The 26,635-nt window shown below is 46.3% G+C and overlaps 2 protein-coding genes across 3 annotated transcripts in view; both read right to left on the reverse strand.

The window, feature by feature from the left end:
- Positions 1–26,635, reverse strand: part of OPALIN (oligodendrocytic myelin paranodal and inner loop protein) — a 237,139-nt gene that overhangs the window by 114,167 nt on the left and 96,337 nt on the right. The window lies entirely within an intron of this gene.
- The window catches only part of TLL2 (tolloid like 2), a 148,288-nt gene that overhangs the window by 92,890 nt on the left and 28,763 nt on the right, over positions 1–26,635 (reverse strand). For both annotated transcript variants that reach the window (XM_015147839.3, XM_028826714.2), the window contains exon 2: positions 21,942–22,052. In XM_015147839.3, the coding sequence (XP_015003325.2) occupies positions 21,942–22,052 (111 nt within the window). The remainder of the gene's footprint in view (positions 1–21,941; positions 22,053–26,635) is intronic.

Genomic DNA, 26,635 nt, shown 5'->3' on the forward strand with positions numbered 1-26,635 from the left:
TGTTCCTTAAATTCATCAAGAAGAATAAATAGTGAGACTCTTCAAGAAATTTCAAAAAATCAAGAGCAAGGGCAATGAAGAAGGATGTACCCACCAAATATTAAAACATACAAGGCTGGGCACAGTGGCGCACACCCGTAATCCCAGAACTTTGGGAGGTCAAGGCAGGTGGCTCACTTGAGATCAGGAGTTTGAGGCCAGTCTGGCCAACACAATGAAACCCCGTCTTCACTGAAAATACAAAAATCAGCCGGGCGTGGTGGCACACCCCTGTAATCCCAGCTACTCAGGAGGCTGAGGCAAAGAAGAATCACTTGAATCTGTGAGGTGGAGGTTGCAGCGAGCCAAAATTATGCCACTTCACTCCAGCCTGAGTGACAGAGCAAGATCCTGTCTCAAAAAAAATTAAAAATTAAAAATTAAAAAAAAATATATATATATATATATATAGCAGCTAAAATGAAAAGACACATGGATGGCTGGAGATAAATGCTAACCCTATATATAAAAACACACTGTGGGGCCTGGGCGCAGTGGCTCATGCCTGTAATCCCAGCACTTTGGGAGGCCGAGGCGGGTGGATCACAAGGTCAGGAGATCGAGACCATCCTGGCGAACATGGTGAAACCCCATCTCTACCAAAAATACAAAAAAAATTAGCCGGGCGTGGTGGCAGGTGCCTGTAGTACCAGCTACTTGGGACGCTGAAGCAGGAGAATGGTGTGAACCAGGGAGGTGGAGCTTGCAGTGAGTGGAAATCACACCACTGCACTCCTGCCTAGGCAACAGAGCAAGACTCTGTCTCAAAGCAAAACAAAACAAAACCACACATGTGATAGAGGAGACATCACAGACATAGGTAAAATATGAAATAGATGGTATTGAGATTATTATTTAGAAACTGGGGGGGTATCAATCCTATCCCAAAATAAAACCCAAATGGATTGAAAGTATAAGAAAGAAATTTCAGTACAAACAAACCATATGGAAAAAACCTACCAAAAAATAAGTTATTTCCCAAAGCTACAGTATGAATAATTTTTTAAGTTTAGAAGTTTAAGAAAATTTGGTTTGACATATTTAATTTCAAAAGCCTTAAAAGTTTGTAGAATATTTCAAAACCTTTTTATGTGTTGAGTAATTTCCCAAAATGAAAACAAACCACTCATACAAGGGAAAATATCTGCATTGAAGATAATAAATGGTTACTATCCATATTATATAATTTGCCCATGCAAATCAAGGAGAAAAACTTTGTATCCAATAGACACATGTACAGGGGAAATTGGCAAACATGTCACAGAATAAATTCTAATTTAGTAGATGCTATATATAGACTGAATGTTTTTGTGCCCCCTCAAAATTCATATGTTGAAATTGTAACCCTCCAATGTGTTGGTATCTGGAGATGGGACCTTTGAGAGGTCACAAGGGATCAGTCCTCATGAATGGGCTCATGCCTGATATGTTTTGGCTTTGTGTCCCTTCCCAAATCTCATGTCAAATTATAATGTCCAGTGTTGGAGGAAGGGCCGGGTGGGGGTGATTGGGTCATGAGGGCAAACTTCCCCCTTGCTGTTCTCATGATAGTGAGTGAGTTCTCACAAGATCTGGTTGTTTAAAAGTGTGTAGCACTTCCACCTTCTTTCACTCTCTCCTGCCACCATGTGAAGATGTGCCTGTTTTCTCTTTGCCTTCCTTATAAGTTTCCTGAGGACTCCTCAGCCATACTTCCTATACAGCCTATGGAACTATGAGTCAATTAAACCTCTTTTCTTCATAAATCACCCAGTCTCAGGTGGTTCCTTATAGCAATGTGAGAACAGACTAATACAGTGCCCTTATAAAAGAGACCCCAGAGAACTCTCTCATCCCTTCTGCCATGGTACCACAAGAAGATACCATCTATGAACCAGGAAGCAGGCGCTCCCCAGACACTGAACCTGTCAGCACCTTGATCTTGGACTTCCCAGCCTCCAGAACTGTGAGAAATCAATTTCTGTCATTTATCAGTCACCCAGTCTATGACATTCTGTTATGGCAGCCCTAGCCAACTAAGAGAGTAGATAATCATGTAGAAGACATTTAGCCTTGGGAAATGAAGATAAAAGCAAAAACAAGGTACCACTTTCCAGCTGTTAAATTATCAAAATAAAAAATTTAATGGTGTGGCTCAATCATGAAGAGTCTGGCAAAAGTAGACTTTTCATTGTGTGTGCAGTCATTTTATTCACCAAGTTTGTTATGCATCTAAAATGTGCCCATTGCAGGACTAGGCACTGGGAATGCACTGATACATGAGAATTCACATACCTCAGGCAGAGCCTGTGGTCCAGTGTGGGTGAAAGAGGAAGCAATGTGGGCATCCAGAGGCTGCCTGGAGAAGGGTTGACTGATCTGGATGGAAAGGCAGGAGGGGAGTGGCAAAGACCTTCCATACATGGAAGTGGAGATGAGGGCAACCTACAGAGGGGAGGCACAAGGCCTCGACCCAGGCTCTGCCTGAGTCTGATCCCAGCATGCTTTTCCACTTTCTCTCCCCAACTCCCATGTCCCACCCTCCTGCCAACCACTCTGGACTCTACACTTCCTGTGCTGCTCAGTTCTCACTGCCAGGTTCTCACCTCCATGCCTTTGTTCAGCCTCTGCCCTCCACCTGCAATGACCCTCCTGCACTGCAACCCTGATGAAAATCCTTCAAGGTCCACCTCAATCTCTTCCATGAAGCCATCTCTGTCCTCTGTGCTTCTTTTACATCTCTTCCATGGCCTTGTGCTCATGCATTAATTCCCTCATTTGACAAACTTCTATAGGGCATCTCTCTGTGCCAGCCACCATCCCAGGTGCCAGACAGACAAAAGCAAATCAGATACAGTCATCACCCCCAAGAAGCTCCTGATGCTCACCATATCAGGCCCAGAGTATAATTCTCTGTGACCCCATCTATCACCTCTATGAGATGCTCCACTTCTTAAGAACTGGAGCAACATCCTCTGCATCTCCACCCACACAGTGTTCACAGCAGACAAAATATGTCCAGGTGAAGTGGACTGAATTGGATTGACCAGTACTTGCATATATTATCTCAGTTAATTCTCACTGCATCTGTGTGGGCCATTGTTATTGTGAGGTATTATTATCTGTAAGTTATTATTATCCCCATTTTACAAATGAGGAGACTGAGGCTCAGTGAGGTAAAGTCCTTGGCCTGTGGTCACTGTGGTGTTTAGCACAGCTGAGAGGGTCTGCCTCCCTGCCCAGCCCTTTGCCTCATTGCTCCTCCCCCTAGTGTTGTAATAGGAGCAGAGATGGAGAATGAAAACCTCCAGACAGTGCAGAATATTCAGTGAGGTACTTTTGTCCTGCAGAAATAAGACACTATCAATTATTGTTACTTGCAGTAGTTATGTTCTCTAAAGTTGCTGTGAATAAAGATCAGTGGCTGATGAATGACAGAAATTGATTTCTCATAGTTCTGGAGGCTGGGAAGTCCAAGTTCACTGAACTAGTGAACACCTAACCACTGCTCCCAGGGGATCAATATAAAATCTAGTATAAAATATAGTACTGTCTACTATATACTGCACAACATATAGTACTCTATACTACACTGGTCACAACATTTTCATCAACCGATAGATATATAACCTTGTTTTATGTGTGTTTCTGTTTAAAGACATCTAATTTAATATCTATCATTAGGTCATTAACATTGGATTTCCAGCCAAGAGCACTGTTTTTATAACTCATGCCTGAATGAAATTTATCTAACCAAGGGACTTTCTCCATAAGGCACATCACAGCCGTCTTGCAATTAGGAACACCGCTAGTCAGCACTTCAGCACTACACTTGGGGGCCATGCTAAATAGCAAAATCACCAACAAAAAGCACAAAAATGCTTAAAATATGGCACTAAATATAGCAGAAGAAGGACACTTGTTTACAGTATGTGAGTTGAAAGAAGAAGGCAGATCATCCAGACTCAGCTGGGAACATGCAAATTGGGAGACTCAGATTTTGTATTGCTTTGCACATGTCTGTGAATAACCAAAAAGTGCCATGAATATTGATTTTTAGGGTTACAAATACATGTTTGCAATAGGCAAATTCCTGAATATGAAATCTGTGAAGATCAACTGTACCTCACTAGAGAAGACAGAAGGGAGAGGCGTTCGATTTGGTGGGTCCAAGGACCCCCATGTGGTTCCCGAAGCCAGCACTGATGTGCTCATTGTGGCCATGGCGTCTGAGGCATTGAGCCTGCAGCTTCCCACTGCATCAGAGCAGGAAAGCAAACGAACTCAGCAAATGAAGCCAGCTCTTACGACCCAATGTTCACTTCAGAGTAATAAAGGAGAGCCCCTGAGAAAGGGGCCAGTCTTAGCCCATCAGCAGCAGGTAGTCAGGCATTGGAAAGAACCTGAAGCTGAGGTTCGTGACCTGTGTTTTCCCAGCATGATGGACCAGACTTCGGGACCTCAGGCAAGCCAAGGACTCCTCTGGGTCTCCGTGTCCTCAACTGTGAAAGGGCAGAAGGAGCCTGTTTAGTTCCACAACTGACACAAATTAGAGTTGTGAGGGGGCTTCAAGCACCACCCAAATGTAAAATGCCTTTGCCAGGCTCAGTGGCTGTGGCAAGTGCATGCTGAGCCACCAGTGCACCCAGCTCCCTCAGAAGCTAGTCTACACATACAGGATGCCATCTAGCAGGGCAGGCACAGCTCACAGCCCCACGTGGGAAGTGAACCTGTCACCTGGCCTCATTAGTTTGTCAGTTTGACCAAATGAGTTAAAACTAATAGATGGAAAACAGTCATCTACTAATAAGTGGACTAGCCAGGGCAACAGAACTGAGTTCTGTCAGGGCTGAACCGGGGCAGTGAAGTGGAGATCAGGACCCAGAGCCAACCAGGAACTCAAAGAAAGAAATGAAGAGAGGAACAAAACACCCAAGCCCTCTGTCAGGGCACTAGAGGAGCCCAGAGCTTTGAGGCAGGAGCCCAGAGCCTGCTGAATGGAGACCTTTTCTGTAGAAGCTGCCGGAACAGGCCAGGTATGGTGGCTGACACCTGTAATCCCAACACTTTGGGAGGCCAAGGCACGAGGATTGCTTGAGTCAGGAGTTCGAGACCAGCCTGGCCAACACTGTGAAGCCCCATCTGCACTAAAAATACAAAAATTAGCCAGGTGTGGTGGTAGGCACCTGTAATCCCAGCTACTTGGGAAGCTGGAACAAGAGAATCATGTGATCCCGGGAGATGAAGTTTGCAGTGAGCCGAGATTGTGCCACTGCACTCCAGCCTGGGTGACAGAGCCAGATTCCAACTCAAAAATAAATAAATAAATAAATAAATAAATAAATAAGGAGAAGGAGAGGAAGGAGAGGAAGAAGGAGAAGGAGAAGGAGAAGGAGAGGGAGAGGGAGAGGAAGAAGGAGAGGAAGAGGAAGGAGGAGGAGGAGGGGGAGAAGAAGAGGGAGTGGGAGAGGGAGTGGGAGAGGGACAGGGAGAAGGAGAAGGAGAAGGGGAGGAAGAGGAAGAAGGAGAAGGAGGAGGAGGAGGAGGAGAAGGAGAGGGAGAGGGAGAAGGAGGAGAAGGAGAAGGAGGAGGAGGAGAAGAAGAAGAAGAAGAAGAAGAAGAAGAAGAAGAAGAAGAAGAAGAAGAAGGAGAAGGAGAAGGAGAAGGAGAAGGAGAAGGAGAAGGAGAAGGAGAAGGAGAAGGAGAAGGAGGAGGAGGAGGAGGAGGAGGAGGAGGAGGAGGAGGAGGAGGAGGAGGAGGAGGAGGAGAAGAAGGAGAAGGAGAAGGAGAGGAAGAGGAAGAGGAAAAGGAGGAAGAAGAAGAAGGAGAAGAAGAGGAAGAGGAGGAAGAAGAAGAAGAAAAGAAGAAGAAGAAGAAGAAGAAGAAGAAGAAGAAGAAGAAGAAGAAGAAGAAGAAGAAGAAGAAGAAGAAGAAGAAGAAGAAGGAGAAGGAGAAGGAGAAGGAGAAGGAGAAGGAGAAGGAGAAGGAGAAGGAGAAGGAGAAGGAGAAGGAGAAGGAGAAGAAGGAGGAGGAGGAGGAGAAGAAGGAGAAGGAGAAGGAGAGGAAGAGGAAGAGGAAAAGGAGGAAGAAGAAGAAGGAGAAGGAGAAAAAGAAGAAACACCTGCCAGAACATGGAAAGATTCAACCTGTGGCTGTCACAACTCCAGCTCCCCGACACCCTAGAATGTTGGCCTTGTGAGCGGCAGCAGTGCAGGCAGGGATGGATTGCTCACTTAGCACAGGCAAGCCCGGGGCAGGAAGCAGAGTGGTAAGATGGCAATTAATCCAACAACTGCAAGCTCCCTGGAGGCAGAAATGGTGTATTCCACCAAGGGACTTGCACAGTGCTTAACATGATACTGTTTCTGTATCAATAGTGTCTACATCACCTGCTTTCAAACAGGCTTGCAATTCCTTTTAAGAGAAGACATATCCATAACACATGTTTTCAAATAGAAATAAAAAATTCTTAAATGTAAACAGAAATGCAAATAAATATACCCCAAAATAAAGTTAATACAGTTTGAGGACTGAACACTGAATTTAAATCTGAGCTCTGAAAAGCAGAAAGGGTTGCCTACACTCAGTGATTAAGTCTTTCTCACTACCTGATTTGTCCTTACAAAAAAGTCTTAGGATTTTATCACATGGTCTTTGCATAAATGCAATAGATCCAATGAAGATTTACAGACGTCTCAGAAGGCAAGCCAGACTCATTAGGTCATAGGAAGAGTAGCAAGGAACTCAGGAGGTCAAAGAAAGGAAGAGACCAACTCCAGCCCTGTCTCGGGGAACTGGAGGAGAGAGGCAGAAAGAGTAGCAAGGAACTCCACCCCCTGTCCTTGACCTTTGTGGGACAGATGTCGGCTCTGTTCAAGAAGAACTGCAGAGCAGTGACCTTAACTTTAAGAGAGAATGTCGGTAAATTGAGGTTAAGGTAACCAGTGCTTTCTTGGGGGATGGCATTTGTCAGTAAAATGCAATGGTCCCTTTGTTTTAGAGAAGTTAATACCTACTAACGTGGTCCCCCCTCACTAATTGACTGGGGCAGGAAGAATCTGTCTGATGCTAGCACACGTGCAGGGCCATAAACCATCCCATGCAAAACACTGAGTGTGCTCTGTTTGTCTTTTCTGTGTCCCATCCTACCCCAGTGCCATCCAGTGCCCAGGACATGAGCATCTGTATTACAACAGGTTACAGAGACTGAACCCTCAAGAAAAGGAAGAAAAGAAGCTCCAGAAGAAGGATCTTCTTCCAGACTACCCGGCAATAGCTGAAGCTCTAGGATCCTCCTCCTTTAATGAAGAAGGGAAAAGCGGCCTTGACCAATGTCATGGGACCTGAATTAGGACCCAAGGTGGTGTCTCTTACCCACTAGCCCAGTATACACACTCAAATACCTAGAGTTGGCAGGGGGAGAGGCAGCAGGGAGCATGGGAGTGAAAGGGGTTGGGTGTGAAGATGAATAGGGAGTGGTGGGGACTTCGGCTCACCATAGAGTGCAAGCCGTTGTTATGCGACTCTGTTGATTGTTGCCATGTGGGATTACTGGACCAGTGTGGCCAAATGTTCCCGCTTTTCAGGAGAAGCCAGAGTTCTGGATTTTTATGAGAAATCTGATTTTTAAATGTTGGCAGTAAATTAGAAAGATGCAAGCACTACAAAACAAACAAAACACATCTGCAGACGAGATTTGGCTGGCAAGCTGACCACGCAGGACCTCTCACTTGAAGGTGAATGGGAAAGTCATGCCTATAGGTGATGCCAATGTCAGAGGAGAGGGGGCAATGGCAGCCAAGGTCCAGGGATGAAAGAGGAGACAGAGAACCTGGGAAGCAGAAAGCAAGGAGCGGCGGGAGCTAGAGGTGGGTGGGACCAAGTGCACCGGCTCAGAGCCAAGGCCAGCTGGGCCTTTCCTCAGTGTTTGTGGGCAAACAAGGCTCCTTAAAGAGGACCAAAGAGAAATAGGATGACCAGAACACAGAAGAAGATTCCAATGGCAACTTCACCACCATCACCTTCTCTCTCTGGATCTCCTTAGAAACCACAGAAATAATGACCTACAGACCTTGGTATAAACAGCTCCAGCAGAAATGCAGCTTTGTCTGGGCCATCATGCACTGGGTACCAGGAAGGGGAGCCTCATCCCAGACTCACATCAGCAGGGTCCCACTGAGGCTCCTCAGGCTGTGTCCTCAGCCCTCATGGCCGGACCCACTTGTCGGGTGCTCAGTTTCACACCCCTCATGCAGGCAGCCTGGTCTTTCTGCACCTCCTCTCTCCAGCCCACTGTTGTCTGTTGTTTTCTAAGAAGGGATAAAGGAAGCTCACAGCCACATCACTGCCAACACCTCTGGGAGCCCACTAGTGGGTCTCTGCAAGGCTTCTGATTAGATATGATCTCAGCAGACTATTCTGAACTTCCACGAGGCATCAAAGGAAGGAGAACCAAGACACTGTGGTTATCTAATCAGTAATGCATGCAGCAGACACCATGTATTCAGTCCCCATTACACTCAGGGAATTTGGCAAAGGAACCCAAGGACTCATCTTGGACCTCGGGAAGCTTAGAGTCCAGCACTCCATTTTATAGATGAGGAAACCGAGGTCCCCCAAGGTGAAGTAACATCTTCAAGGTCTGTCATGTCATAGGTAACTCTAAGAATGGTGGCACTGGTTTTATAAAAAATTAGTTCATCGTCATGCCCAGTAAGAACATGTTTGAGTAGCAAATGCATTTGCAAGAAAGGTCAGTTTCCAGCTGTAACAAAGTAGACCCATCTAAAAAGAGGCTAGGAAATACAAGAGCAAATACATATAGCTTTAAAAAACTAAGATGCTAAGTTTAAAAATTTAGGGATTTGGGGGAGGTTTTTTTTTTTCTTTTTAAGAAACAGGGTCTTGCTCTGTCACCCAGGCTGCAGAGCAGTGGCTCACCATAGCCTGGAAATCCCGGGCTCAAGCACAATCATAGCTCACCATAGCCTGGAAATCCCGGGCTCAAGCAATCCTCCCACCTCAGCCTCCCAAGTAGCTGGAATTACAGGTATATGCCACCACACCTGGCTATTGACTTTTACTTTTACTTTTTGTCAAGACAGAGTCTTGCTATGCTCCCAGACTGGTCTCAAACTCCTGGACTCAAGTGATCCTTCTGCCTCAGCCTCCCAAAGTGATTACAGCTGTGAGCCACCATGCCTGGCCATAAAAGATCCTTTATTTTGTCAAAAAGAATTCACCACAATGTTCTTATAAGTCATGGTGGAAACATTTTTTCTATATATGACACTATACTGGAAAAATATATTGGAGGCTACATAACTAAAAAGCCTTTAGTAGGGTTTATTTCATTTCGTTCTGCTTTAGATATCAACTACTATTTAAGAACAAGAAACACAGAATTCCATTCAATAAATACAAACAAAAATTATACACAGCTAAAAAAAGGAAGAGTGGAATCAGATTAAGAAAAACCAAAAGAGGGATGCTGGAGAGGCTGAGACACAGTCTTTCTATTGATCAAAGCTGAGAAGCCAAAGACTGAATCCTCAACCGATACATATGATACACGTGATCCCCAGCACTCATGAGACTGTGTCCCCAAGTTCCATGTATTAAGATGGCTGGTGAGAACTCAAAGTATTTTCCCATGACAACGGCATTATAAATGGCCATGTGGGGGTGGTACTCCCAGGCTTGGTCCTTAAAACCAGGTGAACTCAAAAGGAAGCTGGGCTACCCCTGGGGGTCAGTTCACTCGCCCATCATCTCCCCAAACCAGAAGCTTCTCCTTCATTCATTCATTCTCTTGGGCCACAGATGTGGAGCTACCATCTGTTCTCATTATTACTTCATTTCCACATCCTCCCTCCCCAGCACTCCTTGTCAGCCTTCTGCTTGGCTCATTTTATAACCCCCTCCCTTAGAGATCTCTTCCATTCTCAGAACTCCCACAGTGCCTTACACAGGTAGCTGCCGGAGGCATTCAGTAGGGGACACTGCAGCCGAGGAATCATGATGGGGCTCCAGCAGGCTGGCCATGGGGGACAGGTGCAAGAAGAGGAGACAAAACAAAAATGAGAGGTACTTCGTGGCCCCTAAGAAGAGAGATCAGCCTTGCTCCTTTCTCTCCAATTCCTAGTCCAGTCCCCAAGAGGCCAATTCTACTCTGTTTTTAGAGGGTCATGAGAATATACTTTTTTTTTTTTTTTTTTTTTTTGGGGAGATGGAGTCTCGCTCTGTCGCGCAGGCTGGAGTGCAGTGGCACAATCTCAGCTCACTGCAAGCTCTGCCTCCCGGATTACACCATTCTCCTGCCTCAGCCTCCCGAGTAGCTGGGATTACAGGCACCCGCCATCACGCCCGGCTAATTTTTTGTATTTTTAGTAGAGACGGGGTTTCACCGTGTTAGCCAGGATGGTCTCGATCTCCTGACCTCGTGATCCACCCGCCTCAGCCTCCCAAAGTGCTGGGATTACAGGCATGAGCCACTGCACCCAGCTGAGAATATACTCTTAAAAGACACTCTTCTATTTGAGCTATCTTGAGTGGGATTCTGTATCTCACAACTAAAAGAGCCTTGGTTAGAACGTCAGGTACTAAACTCTTGTTTGTCCCAAATTTCTTAAGCTCGTCTCCAAGTTTTGATTCAGGCTCTCAGATTCATGGCCCATGAGGATGCCCACTCCCTGGATGGACACTCAAGAGGAGGCACCACCCCTGCCCCACCTAGCCCTGCACCCCACCGTGGCCCCAGGTGGACTCCCAGCCCAGCTTCTCCAAATCCTGACAAACGCGCTCATGATAAAAATTAACTTAAAGGTGAATTTGCTTTTCCAAACACTTCAAGTTCTCACTGAACTCTGGCTTCAATCCAAGGTATAAGTCAGCCCCTGAATGAGGCCCTGGAGGATGAGATGATCAACTCCTTATGCTGCATTCTTTTTCCTTCCCCAAGAGCAGATGTGCACGTTATCAGATGCCTCCTTATCATCTCAAATCATCTTACTAAATTCAAAACTTTATGGGTGGAATAACTGCCAGGCTGCGCCTGATTCCTGTGCTGACATCCCCCTCCTTTCCAGCTAGCACCTGCTGATTGCTCTCTGCAGGCTGAGCCCAGCCCTGGCTCTCGGGCCAGCCCTGTCCTCTGTCAGAGGGATTTCAGGGGTTTGGACTCAACACACGAGAGTCTCAGCAGCACACCACCCTTCCCTCCAGTCTGACTCTGACCTGGGCTCCGATTTTGACTTGTGGATTTCTGTGTTATTTCTAACTCTTGCTGCCATCTTATTCTCTCAGGCCAGCTCTCTGCTTTCCTCCCTAATCCTTATTTCCTACAAGAACCAGTGGCTCTTGCCTTGTTCTTCTGAGCTCCCAGCATGGAAGAAGAAGCCTGCTTACAGCCTCTCTGATGGGATTTGCCTGGGTCTCTGGCCCACACACCCCAGCCTCCCTGTGCCTGTGCCTCTGCTCTGCCTCTGGTGGGGCCCTGTGCACCCAGGCCGGACCCCCACCACCAGCCTCCTGCCCAGGTGACAGCTCACCTGGGGCCTTTCTTGTAGGTGTGGGTTCTGCCTGCCTTGGGAGGGCAGTGGCTCCCCCACCCCAGTGGGGCTTTCATCCCGGATCCCACCCTCCAGTGCCCCCAGAGCACGACAATCATCACTCCCATCTTAAAAACACAATCTCCTTAATGGTGGGAGAAAAAGCGGTTACTGCTGTATCCTTGGTGCTGAGCACAAAAGAGGTCCTCAATTAGCATATTTTACATGAAGGAAGGAGAGACAGAGAGAAAGCAATCATAATCATGAAATTGGCATCAGAGAGGCAGCAGAGCTGTGGGGTCAATCCCAGGGAAGAGTGTGGGGAATGACAGGCTAGGAGGGCGTCATGTGAAGATCAAGTTCTGACCTGTGGGAGCCAAGAAGTCTTGTGGGCGGGGCAGGGTGACGATGAGCTGGACACTCCCAAAGGTCTGAGAAAGAAAGGCTGAAAGTGCTTGGGGACCCTAGCAAGCTCTCCCTGGCTTGCAGACATAAGGACCACATTTTCCATCTGAGAATCTGTACAAAGGGTCCTGTAAAGAGAAGCTAATGACCACGTGGCTAAAGGGTGTCCTTTCCAGACACTCCCTGCAAGGTGAGGTGGGCCTGCCCAGCTCCATTCCTGAGCCTGAGAATTTCTCTTGCTGCTGGTACCCATCCCCAGCAGGGGGTGGGAGGCATCACAGATTCAAACAATCCATCCTACCCCTGACAGCCTCATGGGGGAGCAGGAGAGCAGGCGAGGCCATCAGGCAGTCTTGAGCCTCCTGGCCCCATCCACAGTTCACACGTGTTTGTCTGGCACCACTGATGTACCCAGCCTGATGCTGGAACAAAAGAAGAAGGGCCAGACTGTCACTGCTGTTGACAGTCTGGTTGATGGGTCGGGCAGATGCTGAATAAATAATAGCAGGCAGGATGAGGTTTAGCCTCCCTAAGCCTGCAGAACACATCTTGTACACCCCAGCACCTCTCAAGGGGAGTGATGGAGAGCCTAAGTCTTCAGCAGCTCAAGGAAACAGGGTCAGAAGTGATGCCAGTGGCTGTTTCCAGAAGCAATGGAGTGTAGGAGCTAAAAGCAGGACCTCTGACACTTCAAAGACTAAAGTCCTAATCTTGGCTCTGCCAATGATTAGCTGTGTGCTCACCAACAGCTTACTTACCTCTCTGAAAATTCCTTTCCACACCTACACGTACTAATAGTACCTATCACATAGAACTGTTGTGTGAAGATTAAATAAAATGTCTATAAAGCATTTAGCCCATAATTGACACAACAAATGGTAGTTGTTCTCATTCTTTTATTGTTACTACTAAAGGAATCAGCACTGAATCCATTCTCAGATCCTTCTCAGGCCAACTTTGTGATGACCCCAGAGTGTGGCTCAGGACAACTCGGGAAGTCTTTTTTTTTTTTTTTTTTTTTTTGAGATGAAATCTTGCTCTGTTGCCCAGGTTGGAGTGCAGTGGTGCGATCTCGGCTCACTGCAGCCTCTGCCTCCTGTGTTCTAGTGATTCTCCTGCCTCAGCCTCCCAAGTAGCTGGGATTACAGGTGTGTGCCACCACACCTGGCTAATTTTTCTTGTATTTTCAGTAGAGATGGGGTTTCACTATGTTGGTCAGGCTGGTCTGGAATGCCTGACCTCAAGCAATCCACCCGCCTTTGCCTCCCAAAGTGCTAGGATTACAGGCGTGAGCCACCGTGTCCGGCCACTTGCAAAGTCTTTATGTTGGAGATTGATTCAGAGATTTCCCTTGTGCTGGCTGGAATCCAAATCCAAGCATGTGATAGAGCATACTGATGCAGGCCCAGCTCCAGAATCCCCTGCAGGTTCCGGAAGAGCGCCAAAATGAAGAACTCCAAGAGACTTGGGCATTCAGGGAGCATGGGGTTTGGCAGACAGAAGTTGGGGGTCGCAGAGAGAAGAGAAGAGAAGACAAGAGAGCCAGCAAAGGGCCAACCCTGTGGGTATTACCGTTATTATTTTTGGTGTCAGACCCTGGAATAAGTGCTTTACCTATCACACTTATTTAATCCCCGCTGTGACGCAGGTATTATTATTCCATCTTACAAATAAGGAATGATTTGCTCTAAGTCCCACAGCTAATCAGTACAGAGCCAGGGGCGCAAACTCAGGCCTGCTGGGCTCCGACAGCCATGTCTTACCGCACGGCAGCCCTCCAAGGTCCCGAGGCCCATGGGCACAGCTCCAACAGTGGGGAGGCACACCAAAGACAGGACTGGGGTCAGAATTTCGTAACTTGAGATCCATGGATCTCAATCTGAAAATTGCAAGCACAATTGTGTGTGTGTGTGTCTCTGTGTGTGTGTGTGTGTCTACCTATGAGAAGGTTCATAATGTTCATCAGATTCTCAAAGGAGTCTGTGAATCTCAAAATGTCAAGCACAACATACTTAGAGAAAAGAAGCCACCAGGACCTTCTTCTCCGGACCAACTTCTCACCTAGGTTTTGAGGAGACAGTGGAAAGATAGGGATGTATAAGAGAGCTCCCTGATGGGCCCCTGTGACTCTCCAGATTTCCAAACCTGTGGCCCTGGCAGCAGAGGCCCTGAGATTTCTCAGAGATGGCACTTGGCAATGCATGATGTGAGAGAAGACAGACTTGAATCCAATGAACTGGCCCAGCAAGAGTTCAGCCTGACATTCATTCACAAAATCGAGACATCGTCCCTTCTGTAGGATATCACAGGGAGCACCCCACTGATCCATTCTCATCTGGACACTCGGCAGTCGGTAGCACTCCTACCCCAACAAAGAAAACTAGTGAAATGATGAAGCCATGTCTACAAAGCTTAGGGAATGTTTCCACAGGGGTAGAGGCTGAAAAATCACAGCCCCATCTATAAGTTATCTCAAGAGCCTCACAGTTGGGCCGAGTGCAGTGGTTCACACTTATAATCCCAATACTTTGGGAGGCTGAGGCAGGAGGATTGCTTGAGCCCAGGAGTTCAAGACCAGCCTGGGAAACAACATGACACCTTGTCTCCACAAAAAATACAAAAATCAGCCAGGCACGGTGGCATGTGCCTGTGGTTCCAGCTACTCAGGAGGCTGAGGTGAGAGGATGGTTGGAACCCAGGAGGTTGAGGCTTCAGTGCACCACTGCACCTCAGACTGAGTGATGGAGCAAAACCCTGTCTCAAAAAAAAAAAAAAAAAAAAAAAATTCAAAGTTAAAAATATTTTGGGAACAGAAACATGTTGGATCTATTTTTAGAGCCTCAAACCTTGGAAAGCAGAGCCCAGAAACCCTAAATCCAAGTTCTCTGATTCTGGACATTGGGTTTCTCTGGGGCATGCATTGGTGTTCAATACCTACCTTTAGCCCTGTAATGCCTGATAGCCTTTGGTTCCCCTCTTTTCTTTAGCCTGAAACACCAGCACTCAAATCCAGAGCTCAAACTGGCTTGAAGGAAGTCAGAATGTGGTTCCATCAGCCCCCCTGATCAGATAGGAACACTGAGACCAGGTGAGAGTAATGTGTGCCACTCAAAGTCATGGACAGCATACAGAAAGGAACTCTAGGAACCAAAGGGTCTGTGGGTAAAGAAAGAATCCAAGGCTGGGCGTGGTGGCTCACGCTTATAATCCCAGCACTTTGGGAGGCTGAGGCGGGTGAATCACTTGAGATCAGGAGTTCAAGACCAGCCTGGCTAACATGGTGAAACTCCATCTCTACTAAAAATACAAAAATTAGCTGGGCATGGTGGTGGGCGCCTGTAATCCCAGCTACTCGAGAGGCTGAGGCAGGAGAATCACTTGAACCTGAGATCATGCCACTGCATTCCAGCCTGGGCAACAGAGAGAGACTCTGTCTCAAAAAATAAAATAAAATGAAAAAAAGAAAGCGTCCCTATGATTCAGAGACAGGGCCCAGAGAGGGGACGTGTCTCAGAGTCTCTCCTGCTAATGTATTATCTTGAACCCGATGCCCAAACCGTTGGGGTTATGCAGACATCCTACACAGATGGCAGGTGTTTAGGAAGTGAGGATTTAGAGTAAGGTTGATTTCTTAAATAGAGATGGACATGGCCCAGTGGCTCAGAATAGATGAGGCGGGAAACATCAACTTCCATCCGAGCCAATAAGTAATTAAAACCATTTCCCCTTTCAAAGTCCTCATTACAAACGTCAAGAAATCAGATCCAGATTTCCTCTTCAGGTACATTTGCAAAGATGGACTTGCCCAACACAGACTTCCTGGACTCTTAAGGGAACAAACAAACAAACAAAGTTGAAAGCATCAGTCACACAGGCTTCTCCTCCACATCTCACGTGGCTAACAGGAGAGGTGTCTAAGAACCCAGGAATGGGGCTGTCAGGTTCGGCCACTGTCCCATCGAAGAGGGTGCAAGAGGGTCGGAAAGTTTGTGCGCGCCTGTGTGCGTGTCTGTGTGTGTCTCCCGCTAAGTACTTCCTTCACTACACAGCTAATCCGATTAGCAGCTTTAGGAAACTCTGCAATGTTAATTCAAGGGCCCCATTCATAGAACAGCTTGCCAATGCCTGCCCAGGACTCCCATTCTTCTCACTGCAAATAAAATGCACACAGAAGGACTTTCTCTCCCTGAAGAATCCATTCTTGCTGCCTTGCCCCCACACACATACAAAATGCGGCTGCCATATCCTCCAGCAGCCCCATGGCAAGGGAATGGGCCCATCGGAGAATGGGGGAGAAAGAGCAGTTCTCTCCATCCCAAGCACAAAATAAGGCCAATTTTAACAGCACCATCTACCCAGGCGATCTCCCCAAGCTGGGAGGCGTGCAGAGTAAAGAGGCGTCACGAATGCAGCTGGGTAGAGATGGATAAAGAGGCTTGAATGGGTCATCCAGCCTCTCTGGGGGCCTTCATTTCCTTACGTGTAGAATGGGGACTTTGAGCAGAGGGGACAGCTAGAACAGAGGCTGTCAGGAAGGAAACTGGGGGCCTGCACAGGCACACATCATTGCATTTGGCTGGAGGACCAGGAGTGGGAAGAGAGGTTGGATAGATAGATTGTGGACATAGCATGAAGGGTCTTAAGAGTCCGACCAAGGAATGTTTCTAATAAGCAAGGGGGAGTTATTGAAGGTTATAAAGAGCACAGCGGTATTAGTTTCCTAGGACTGCCATACAAATTATAGCTGGGTGGCTTACAACAGAACTCTATTCTCTCACAATCCTGGAGGCTAGAAGCCTGAAGTCCAGGTGTTGGCAGCATTCTCCCGGAATACTTGAAGGGAGAATCCAACTTTGTTTCTGCTTAGCTTGTGGTGGCTCCTGATAACCCTGGTGTTCTTGGCTTGTGGCTACATCACTTCAATCTCTACCTCTGTCTTCACATGGCCTTCTCTCTGTGTCCTATTCTTTTCCTATAAGCACATCAGTCAGCGGATTTAGGATCCACCCTAAATCCAGGATGATCTCACCTCAAGATCCTTAACTAATTAGATCTGCAAAGATTCTATTTGCAAATAAGATTACATTCTGAGGTTCCAGGTAGACATGGGTTTTGGGAGGACCTACTACAGTGGTCACAAGGTTGCCAGGAAGATAAGCTAGAAGCTGAATGGAGTAAGAGAGACTAGAGGCAGGGAGACAAATTGGCATGAAATTGACACAGCTCATGGCCCCAAATGAACAGAAGACATGCTCCCTGCTGTGAATCCCAAAGCTGTCAGTGACTTTTTGTGGACACTGCAGTACCCGAAGTGCGCTCTTAAGCCAATCCAGGCATAAGGTCTTGGCTCACCATTGGCACAGAAAGACTGCAGCCTGCTTTCCAAGTGACAGCAAAGGAATGACCACCTGCACTCTTGTTCTCAGCTCCTCTAGCTGGCAATATGACGGGCAGGTTGGTAAAGTAGAAGACACAGCAACCTTGGAGTTGAGAAACTTGGATTCTAGTCCTGATTCTGCTACTGACTAAATTTGGGCACATCTAGCAAATGAGGCTGCCTAGGTCACCTCTAGGGCAACTGACATGGTTTCCTTCTGCAGCCGAAAAAGCAGTTCCAAGATCACAGAATAAACAGGCAAAGGAGGCCTCTGGGGCTGCACTGCAGGGTTCTGGACCCTTCCCCCCATGTCCCCCTCCAGGGACCTCAGACCTCTTCCTTTGAGCCCTCTCCCTACCCTCCAACAAAAGAAACAGAATCATAGTTTGGCTCTGTGTCCCCACCCAAATCTCATCTTGTAGCTCCTGTAATTCCAAGTGTTGTGGGAGGGACCCAAAGGGAGATGATTGAATTATAGGGCGGGTCTTTCCCATGCTGTTCTTGCAATGGTAAATGGGTCTCACGAGATCTGACGGTTTTAAAAACGGGAGTTTCCCTACACAAGCTCTCCTTGCCTGCCCCCATCCACACAAGATGTGACTTGTTCCTCCTTGCCTTCCGCCATGTTATGAGGACTCCCCAGCCATGTGGAACGGTGAGTCCAGTTAACCCTCTCTCTTTTGTAAATTGCCCAGTCTCGGGTACAGCTTTATCAGCAGGGTGAAAATAGACTAATACACAGAGGCACTTACCAAAGCTTGGAAATGAGACTAACTTGCATCTAAAAATACATCTTCCCACACATTTGGATGTAGAAAAAGAGGGTAAAGGTGTGATTCCTTTTTAAAGATTTTTAAAATTAAAACAAATGTTTAAAAATATATGCAGAAAGTTATTCATAGAAACGTTTCTTCTAAGAGGAAAAAAAATACAGAAAAAAAATGGGAAACAACCTTCACATTTATCTATAAGGGCTTAGTTAGGTAAATCACGGCAGAGTTGCACATTGGACCACTACTGCCGTTAAAATAAGAGAGACCACAACGTGCTGCATAACAAGATGTCCGTGATAGAGTGTTAAGTAAAAAACACACACAACGCCAAAGCACATTGAGTAAAATCCCTAATCCCTTTTATGTTACACACAGACACACATACACACACATACACACACATGCACACACACAGCCCGAGCACATTAAGTCTGGAAAGAATCCAGCAAACTGGTAATGCCAGGGATCTTTGGGGCTCAGATAACAGGGGATTTTCACTTTCCACTTTATACAATTATGAGCTATTGGACTTTTTTTTTTTTTAAACAACAAGCAGCACTAGTTTAATCAACAAAAACAATAAAAAATATTCCCATTCTGACGATAAAATAACTATTCCTACTATTCTAGGTAGATGCAAAGTACTATTGGCCCTCAGAGAAAAATGATCAGGATAAAAATCACTTTGCCATAAAAACACACTAGAAAAGTGTGTTTCAAGCTTGGGAAGGAGGAAACACCAAGTATTATGTATTTCAAAGGCCTCATTCCTAAGCCCCCACATTCCCTCCGTACCCAGCAAATTTCCCTCATTCTCCACTTGTTTTAATTTTAATTTTAATTTTTTTAGAGACAAGGTTTCACTCTGTCGCCCAGGCTGGAGTGCAGTGGTGTGATATTGCTCACTGCAGCCTCGACCTCCCAGGCTCAAGTGATCCTCCTGCTTCAGCCTCTCAAGTAGCTGGGACCACAGGGGTGACATGCCCAGCTCCCCACTCTCCACTTTAATCGTAAACCCTCCCAGGTCAGTCTTCTCTCTGCGAATATTAATAATAATGAGGAGGAAGCAGATGAAATTTATAAGCATTTGTTATGTGCCAGGCACTGTGCTAAGCACTTTGCACATATTCTTTCTTTTCATCCTCACGGCATTACTCTGAGGTAACTATTATTGCTGTTTGCATTTGACAGATGGGGAAACTGAGGCCCAGCTTAAGGATGCAAGCCCAGGCAGTCTGACCCCAAAGCCTGTGACCACGGTCAACGCTCTCACCACCCTTCTGGGAGCAAAGCCCTGCTGAGGCTCTGGATCTCTAAGGCCCTGGGAGATGGCTCCAGGGTCTGCCATCTTCATCTGCCTCCACCTCCTCTCTGGTGATGTTGGCCAGCACCTTCTGGGTACAAGGTCCTGGCCCAGACTCTGGGGGATCTAAATCCAGGCAGGATGTAAGCTCCATGCTCTATCAGCTCTATCAGCTCACAGGAGAGAAGGGAGAAGACAGGCCTCCGAGTTCTTAGGTCATGTCCACCTTGAGCAAGTGGCATGAGGGAGAAGGCAGGGCTGCTGGGCTTCCTCCACTGCAGCATCCTCAGGCAGCCTTCCCTCAACACAACCCTCTAGGAGCTAGGCACGCAGCTGGCGTGGTGGCTGGCCACTGCCCCGCCTCTCTTTGGGGTCTCTCACTCCCATCTGCCAACCTTAGGCCCCCAAGGACAGCAGGAGAGCTGAGAGAGGCAACCCTGAGCATTCTTGATGGTGGGCAGGCGTCAACTCAGTGAGACCCAAACCGCGGAGACCAAGACTCAAAGGCCTTACTGGATCCTGCCCAGACACCGCTCCTGTCTTCTAAATGAGTACGCATCCACTTAGAGCCTAAAGTGGTACAACCACTTTGGAGGACTCTCCAACAGTACCTACTAAAGCTGAACTGTGTGTGCCCTATGACCCAGCGACCCCACTCCTGGGCACAGGCCCAGTGGAAATGAGTGCTCGTGTTCTCCAAAACACTATGTCTAAGAATGACAGCAGCAGCTTTATTTATCATAACCCAAACCACAAACTGCCCACATGTCTGTCAACTGAAGAACAAATAAACCAGGGTCCGTTCACACAATAGAATACTGCACAACAATGAAAAAGAGCAACACAACAACATGAGTGAATTTCAGTCACAGGCCACCTAAAAGAAACCAGACACAGAGTAATACAGACTGTACGACTCCATGCAGGTAAAAGGAATCTGTGGTGATAGAGGTCAGACCAGTGGCTACTTTGGGATGCGTGTTAACTGGGAGGGGTGTGTGGAGTCTCTGGGGTCTGGAATATTCCTTATCTTGGTCTGGGTGGTAGTCCCATGGGTGTGTACATATGTAAAAGTTCATCATGCTGTATGTTTGAGATACATGAAGTTCACTATTTTTAAGTAACACCATCAAAAATGTTTTAAAAATATTTTAACTACACACACAAGGTTACAGTCAGGTCAGCTTCTCTAGGCCTCCAGGTAAGAACTGGGGAGAAAAGTGTGATTAGACAGAGTGGTAGAATTATGCAAAGATGCTTCCCTTGGTTAACGTTTAAGTAAAGTTCTGGATATATTGGTATTAAAAATAATTGAAAACTCCATTTACAATGTGAATAGACTTTCAAACCTTATACAAGACCTCAAAAATCCTAAGAAATGACACTCATGAAACAAGACACCAAAAAGAAACCCTAAAGTACATAACTGCTCCACCTTCCTCCCAGCCACTGGCGATAGGTCCCTGTGGCCTCCTGGCAATGTCAGCCCTCATCCACCCACCCCTGCAGGGAGCTTTGAAGGCAGGTCCCTGTAGCTGCTCGGGTTCCTCATGAACTGCAGGAGGTGCCCCAGGCACATGCCCACCTACCTCCCTCCAGGTTCCAGAGATCTTCCTAGATGTCACCACGTACATGAGCAGCCTGGGAGAGGAACTGCCTGATACAACCCTCCCCCGAGCACCATCCCCACTGTAATCGGCATAGTGAGGCTGCCCAAGCAGCCAGCCAGAAACCCAGCACCCCAACGGCACCTGGTGGGCTGCAAAGAGCAGTGGGAGAGGGGCCTCCACCCAGGCACCCCTGATTTCAAGATGAGCCAGTCATGCTCCTATTCATCAGAACCCCTACTGCCCAGTGGTCAAAGCCCAAGCTCATGAGCTCAACAGACAAGCCCTTCACCGTCCACCCCAGCTAACTTCTCCAGATGCATCTCCTGCCACAGCCCACCCCAAAGGGCTGCCCTCCAGTGACTTGCACCTTACCTCTGTTCCTCAAATAGAGTCCCCTCATACTTCCTGCCTTTGCAAAAGGCTCTCATTCCACCTGAAATGCCCTTTTTCCCACACAGGACTCCTCACCCTTCAAGACACCACACACGAGTGCCCATTCACATGACACCAGGCAGGCTTCTCCACTCACTCTCTGTCTTCCCACTGCTCATGGTTTCTCACACACTTGCTATGAGGTATTATGGTTATCTGTTTCCATTTCACTTGACTCTCCAATCTGGAAAGTGCTGAATCCTGAGGCCAGAGTCCTAAGAACCAACACCAAGCTCCAGCCTGAACCCTCTGATAAAGAGGCAAATGGAGATTTTCTTAGAAGAATCAGCAAACTTGGAAGCCCCAGCTCCACTGGTTCCAGTGGAGGAGGAGAAGTGACTCCTCTGATTTTCCACAAATAGGGGGGCATTGGACTAGCAGGTCAAATACCGATGACTTGTGGTCCACATCTCCCCCTGCTGGAGTCCCTCGTCCCTCCCGTCAGGGCAGGAGAAGGGAGGATGTAGTACCTACCTGTGCTGTGTCCAGTTGCCCCCACTGTTTGCTTGGTCCAGTCTCTGACTTTGTCAATGTGAAAGAGCTTCAAGTCATCTTCATCTAAGGCAATGTCTCCCCAAAAGACAGCTGGGAAGAAAACACATAAGTGGGTGAATTTATGGTGGAAGTCAAGAAAAATGGATTCACTAATGCCCCAAAGAGCATTGGGTGTTGGGTAGTAAACTTTGGAAAAGACAACCCATCCAATAAAATTTCTCCTTGAGCCAAAGAGATAGGGCTGGTGGAGGCAGAGGAACAGCAGGTATTAGTTCTGTGCATCAGAGCCCTGCAGCTGGACCAACCGTCATGAAAATCCACATCCTTAGTCTGCAAGGTATTTTGAAAGGTCACCTGTCTTGTCCTCGCTCTAGGCAGCTCTGAGCAAAACTACCACAAAAAGACAACTGCTTCTTTCTTCTTTATGGTCCCCAGGATATAGAAGAAAACGAATGATGTGATAAATTATACTGTTGTCCATAATTTTTGTTGCCCTTCCCTGGGAAAACATTATAGTTCCCTGCCCTATTGGTGTCAGGATTGGCCACACAGCCTGCTCTAATTCAGTATGAGCAGAAGCTTTAAGATATAGTACATGATTCACTGCGTCCTCTTTGCCCTGTCCCAGAAGACAAGCAGTGTTCTAGATGGGGTTCTTCTGGGTTCATGGGGATCACCCTATGTTCTGGAGTAAAGATGATGTATAGCATAGTGTGGCTTATCAGGATGGATATGTAGCACGGATTAAAAAATGAAAACACTGTTTTATTGTCAGGGGTGAGGATGGATTTTTTTTTTTTTTTAAGAGAGACAGAGTCTTGCTCTGTAGCCCAGTCTGGAGTGCAGTGTCACGATCATAGCTCACTGCAACCTTGGAAGCCTGGGCTCAAGCAATCCTCTCACCTCAGCTGCCTGAGTAGCTAGGACTCCAGACATGGGACACCACGCCTGGCTAATTTTTAAAATTTTTTTGTAGAGACAGGGTCTCACTATGTTGTGCAGTCTCGAATAATTCTCCTGCCTCAGCTTCTCAAAACACTGGGATTACAAGTGTGATGTTGTTTTCATAATCTTCTGAGATTCACGGGCATTCATTACTGGAACACAATCTCTGTATCCTCACTAATACAGAAATTGCTATCAGAAATAGTATGTTGTGTAACAGAAATCCATTGTCTTTGGGCCAGGTGTCAAGGAAACTGTTACCAGAGGCTGAGAGGAAGTCATCTCTATGTTATGCGGTGACGGTGACGAAGCATTCAGTCTAAGTGTTGCCTGCCTTCACTCGGAAGGCAGATGATGAACTGAATGTGCTATGGTTTCAAATGAAGACATGGAGTAAGAATGTTGATAGCGTGCCTTGGTTGTTATTAACTATGTTTGACAAGGCACTACAAGAAAGAAACGGGCTCAAAAAAATGACAATTTTTGTAAGAATGACAAAGAATAGAGAGTCCAAAACTTCAGGGTCTTAGGGAGTTGGAAGAGCTAACCTATTCTCATAACTACAGAAAAACAGAAGGCTGAGAACCTCAAGTAACAGAGGTTGATGAAAATTCAGCGTTGTAGTGTCAAGGAAGGCCTTTATAGAAAACCGGAAGGTTCTCTAAAAAGTAACTTAAATTTGTCATGAGACCCAGCAATTCAACTCTTAGAGATCTTCCCAAGAGAAATGAAAACATGTTCATACAAAGACATGTTCAAATGTTTATGGCGGCCTTCTTTCTAACAGCCCTAATCTTGAAACAACTTAAATATCCATTAGCTATTGAAATGGACAAACACAATGTGGCATATCTATACAACGGAACTATGTAGTAATTAAAAGGAACAAACTATAGACACAGGCTCCAACATGTATGAATCTCAAAAACATCATGCGAAATGAAATAACTGTTGCCAAACACTGCATGTTATATGATTCATTTGATATGAAATGTCTACAAAAGGCTAATTTATAGAAGTAGAAATATTTGGCCGGGTGCAGGGGCTCACGCCTGTAATCCCAGCACTTTGGGAGGCCGAGGCGGGCGGATCACGAGGTCAGGAGATCGAGACCATCCTGGCTAACACGGTGAAACCCTGTCTCTACTAAAAATACAAAAAATTAGCCGGGCGTGTTGGCGGGCGCCTGTTGTCCCAGCTACTCAGGAGGCTGAGGCAGGAAAATGGCATGAACCCGGGAGGCAGAGCTTGCAGTGAGCTGAGATTGCGCCACTGCACTCCAGCCTGGGCAACAGAGCGAGACTTCATCTCAAAAAAAAAAAAAAAAAGAAGTAGAAATACTTGTAATTGCTTAGGACTGGGGGCAGAGACAAGGATTGACTGTAAATGAACATGCAGAAATTTGGAGGTTGCTGGAAATGCTCTAGAACTGGATTGTAGCTATGGTTACACAATTATAAATTTACTAAAATCACATGTACACTTACGATAAGCGAATTACACAGCATGTAAATTATACTCAAGATGTCTGTTAAAGAAAAAAAATTCAACCTTGTAGCAAGGACCAACCAAGATGGTACCTGGTAAATCCTTTCAGTTGGGAAAGAATTGTTCAGATAAAGAAAACTAAGAATATGTTTCTCTCAGAAGCTTCATAAGTGCAAGGTAGCAATAATTAAGTCTGGAGAGAGATAGACATGTTTAGAAAATAATTGTATGTGGCTATGGCACACACAGCTGAACCAAACAGATAAGAAGATGATTAATGTTGTAGAAAAGCATAGGACCAAAAAAAGTCATTAGCATGGCCTATAAGAGGCTGCCAATGTTTGACACTTAAAATGACATAAAATGACCCTTGGGCCCCCATCCTCGTATGGGAAAGAAACAGGCTGAAAAAGCTGCCCCCATGAAGGGCATATTCTCTGATGCCCTCTTCAGATGTGGTCAATAAGAATAAGGGAAAAGGAAGGGCAGGACCTCCCAGAGTGTGGAGCTCAAAGCCACGGAGGGAAAGTGAAAGGAGAGCTACTCGCAGGAGGTGGCATCAGGGCCTCATGAAGGAACCTTCCCCATCCTAGGGGCCCCTCGCAACATGTGTCCAGCCTGATTTCAGAACTGTTATGGATCAGTGACTGTTGTGCCTCCCAATCTTCCTGTTTCCAAATGGAAGTGTTTGTTTCAGTTATCCTGTCCCTTATCTATCATTGTATATTGAGTATGTATTTGGGGGTGGGGTGGGGAAGTATATGATTGTTTTAAAGTTCACAAGTCTCTGGATGAAGAGGAGTCACATCCTGACTTAGTATAGAGACGATCACAAGATCTTGGACTTGGAGCCTGGTACCATGACTGGACCGGACTTTGGGGAAAGGTAAGTATGTTGTATATATGGGAGGAGAAGGGAAGCAAGTATTTGTTACAAGAGGGGAGGAGACCTGTGACAGAGTCTATTATTGTTCATCATTTTTGCTGCTTCTCCTGGGTACAAATTATACTTCCCCCTCTCTCAGATGTCAGGCTTCACCATGTGATTTATTTTATTTATTTATTTTTTGAGATGGAGTCTCTCTCTGTTGCCCAGGCTGGAGTGCAGTGGCATGATCTCAGCTCACTGCAATCTCCGCCTCCCAGATTCAAGCGATTCTCATTCCTCTACCTCTCGTGTAGCTGGGATTACAGGCATGCACCACCATGCTGGCTAATGTTTTTGTATTTTTAGTAGAGTTGGGGTTTCACCATGTTGGCCAAGCTGGTCTGGAACTCCTGACCTCAAGTGATCCTCCTGCCTCAGCCTCCCAAAGTGCGGGGATTACAGGTATGAGCCACTGCACCTGGCCCACCATGATTTTTTTCTGGTTAATGAAAGTGAGGGGAAGTGACATGTGTCACTTCCAAGCAGAACCTGTAAGACCCAGCACACGGTTTGCCATGTTCTCTTTTCCCAAAGCCATAAGACAAAGAATATTCCAGAAACAGGTTGCTCTATCAGGCTGAGACACAGAGTGAAGATGATATGATCCAGGGTGAACATGTAACATGAGACAAAAACTTCTGTGGTTATAAAGCACGGATACTTAGGAATTATTTATTACTGTATCATAATCTAGATTATAATGATTGACACATACAGCCTTTGCAAAATGATCTGTATTCATATTCTGGCTCTGAAACTTATTAGCTCTGTAACCTCGCACATGTTAGTCCACCTCACTGAGCCACAAATGATTCATCTATAAATAGAGATAATATTGCCTATTCTGGAAACCTGTTGAGAAAATTAAATGAGATCATATACCCATAAGTACACACACACACATACCATGGCACCATGGCTTTCTTTTTTTCTTCAATAGATATAATCTTACTTCAGTAGATGTAATCTATTGAAGGAAGAAAAATAAAATTTGTGGAGCAATGAAGAACCAAGCCCTGTACTTGACACATTGATGCTTTCCCTGCAGAGATCAAACATAACTTGAAATTTGAAACCCAAGTAGTCCATCCAAGCTGTCCATATTACAAAATCTATAAACTGGCTCACGCTTCTCCCTGTACTTGGCACATAGTAGGTGATTTCCCCGCAGAGGTCAAATATAACTTTCGAAACTTTGAAACCCACGTCATCCATCCATGCTGTCCATACTGTGAAATCTATGAATTGAGACTCATGCTCCTCACAGCACTCATTTTTATATTTCTAGGTCGGAGTTTCCCAGCTCTCCGTC

The sequence above is a fragment of the Macaca mulatta genome, chromosome 9 (assembly GCF_049350105.2).
Source record: "Macaca mulatta isolate MMU2019108-1 chromosome 9, T2T-MMU8v2.0, whole genome shotgun sequence".
NCBI lineage: Eukaryota > Metazoa > Chordata > Mammalia > Primates > Cercopithecidae > Macaca > Macaca mulatta.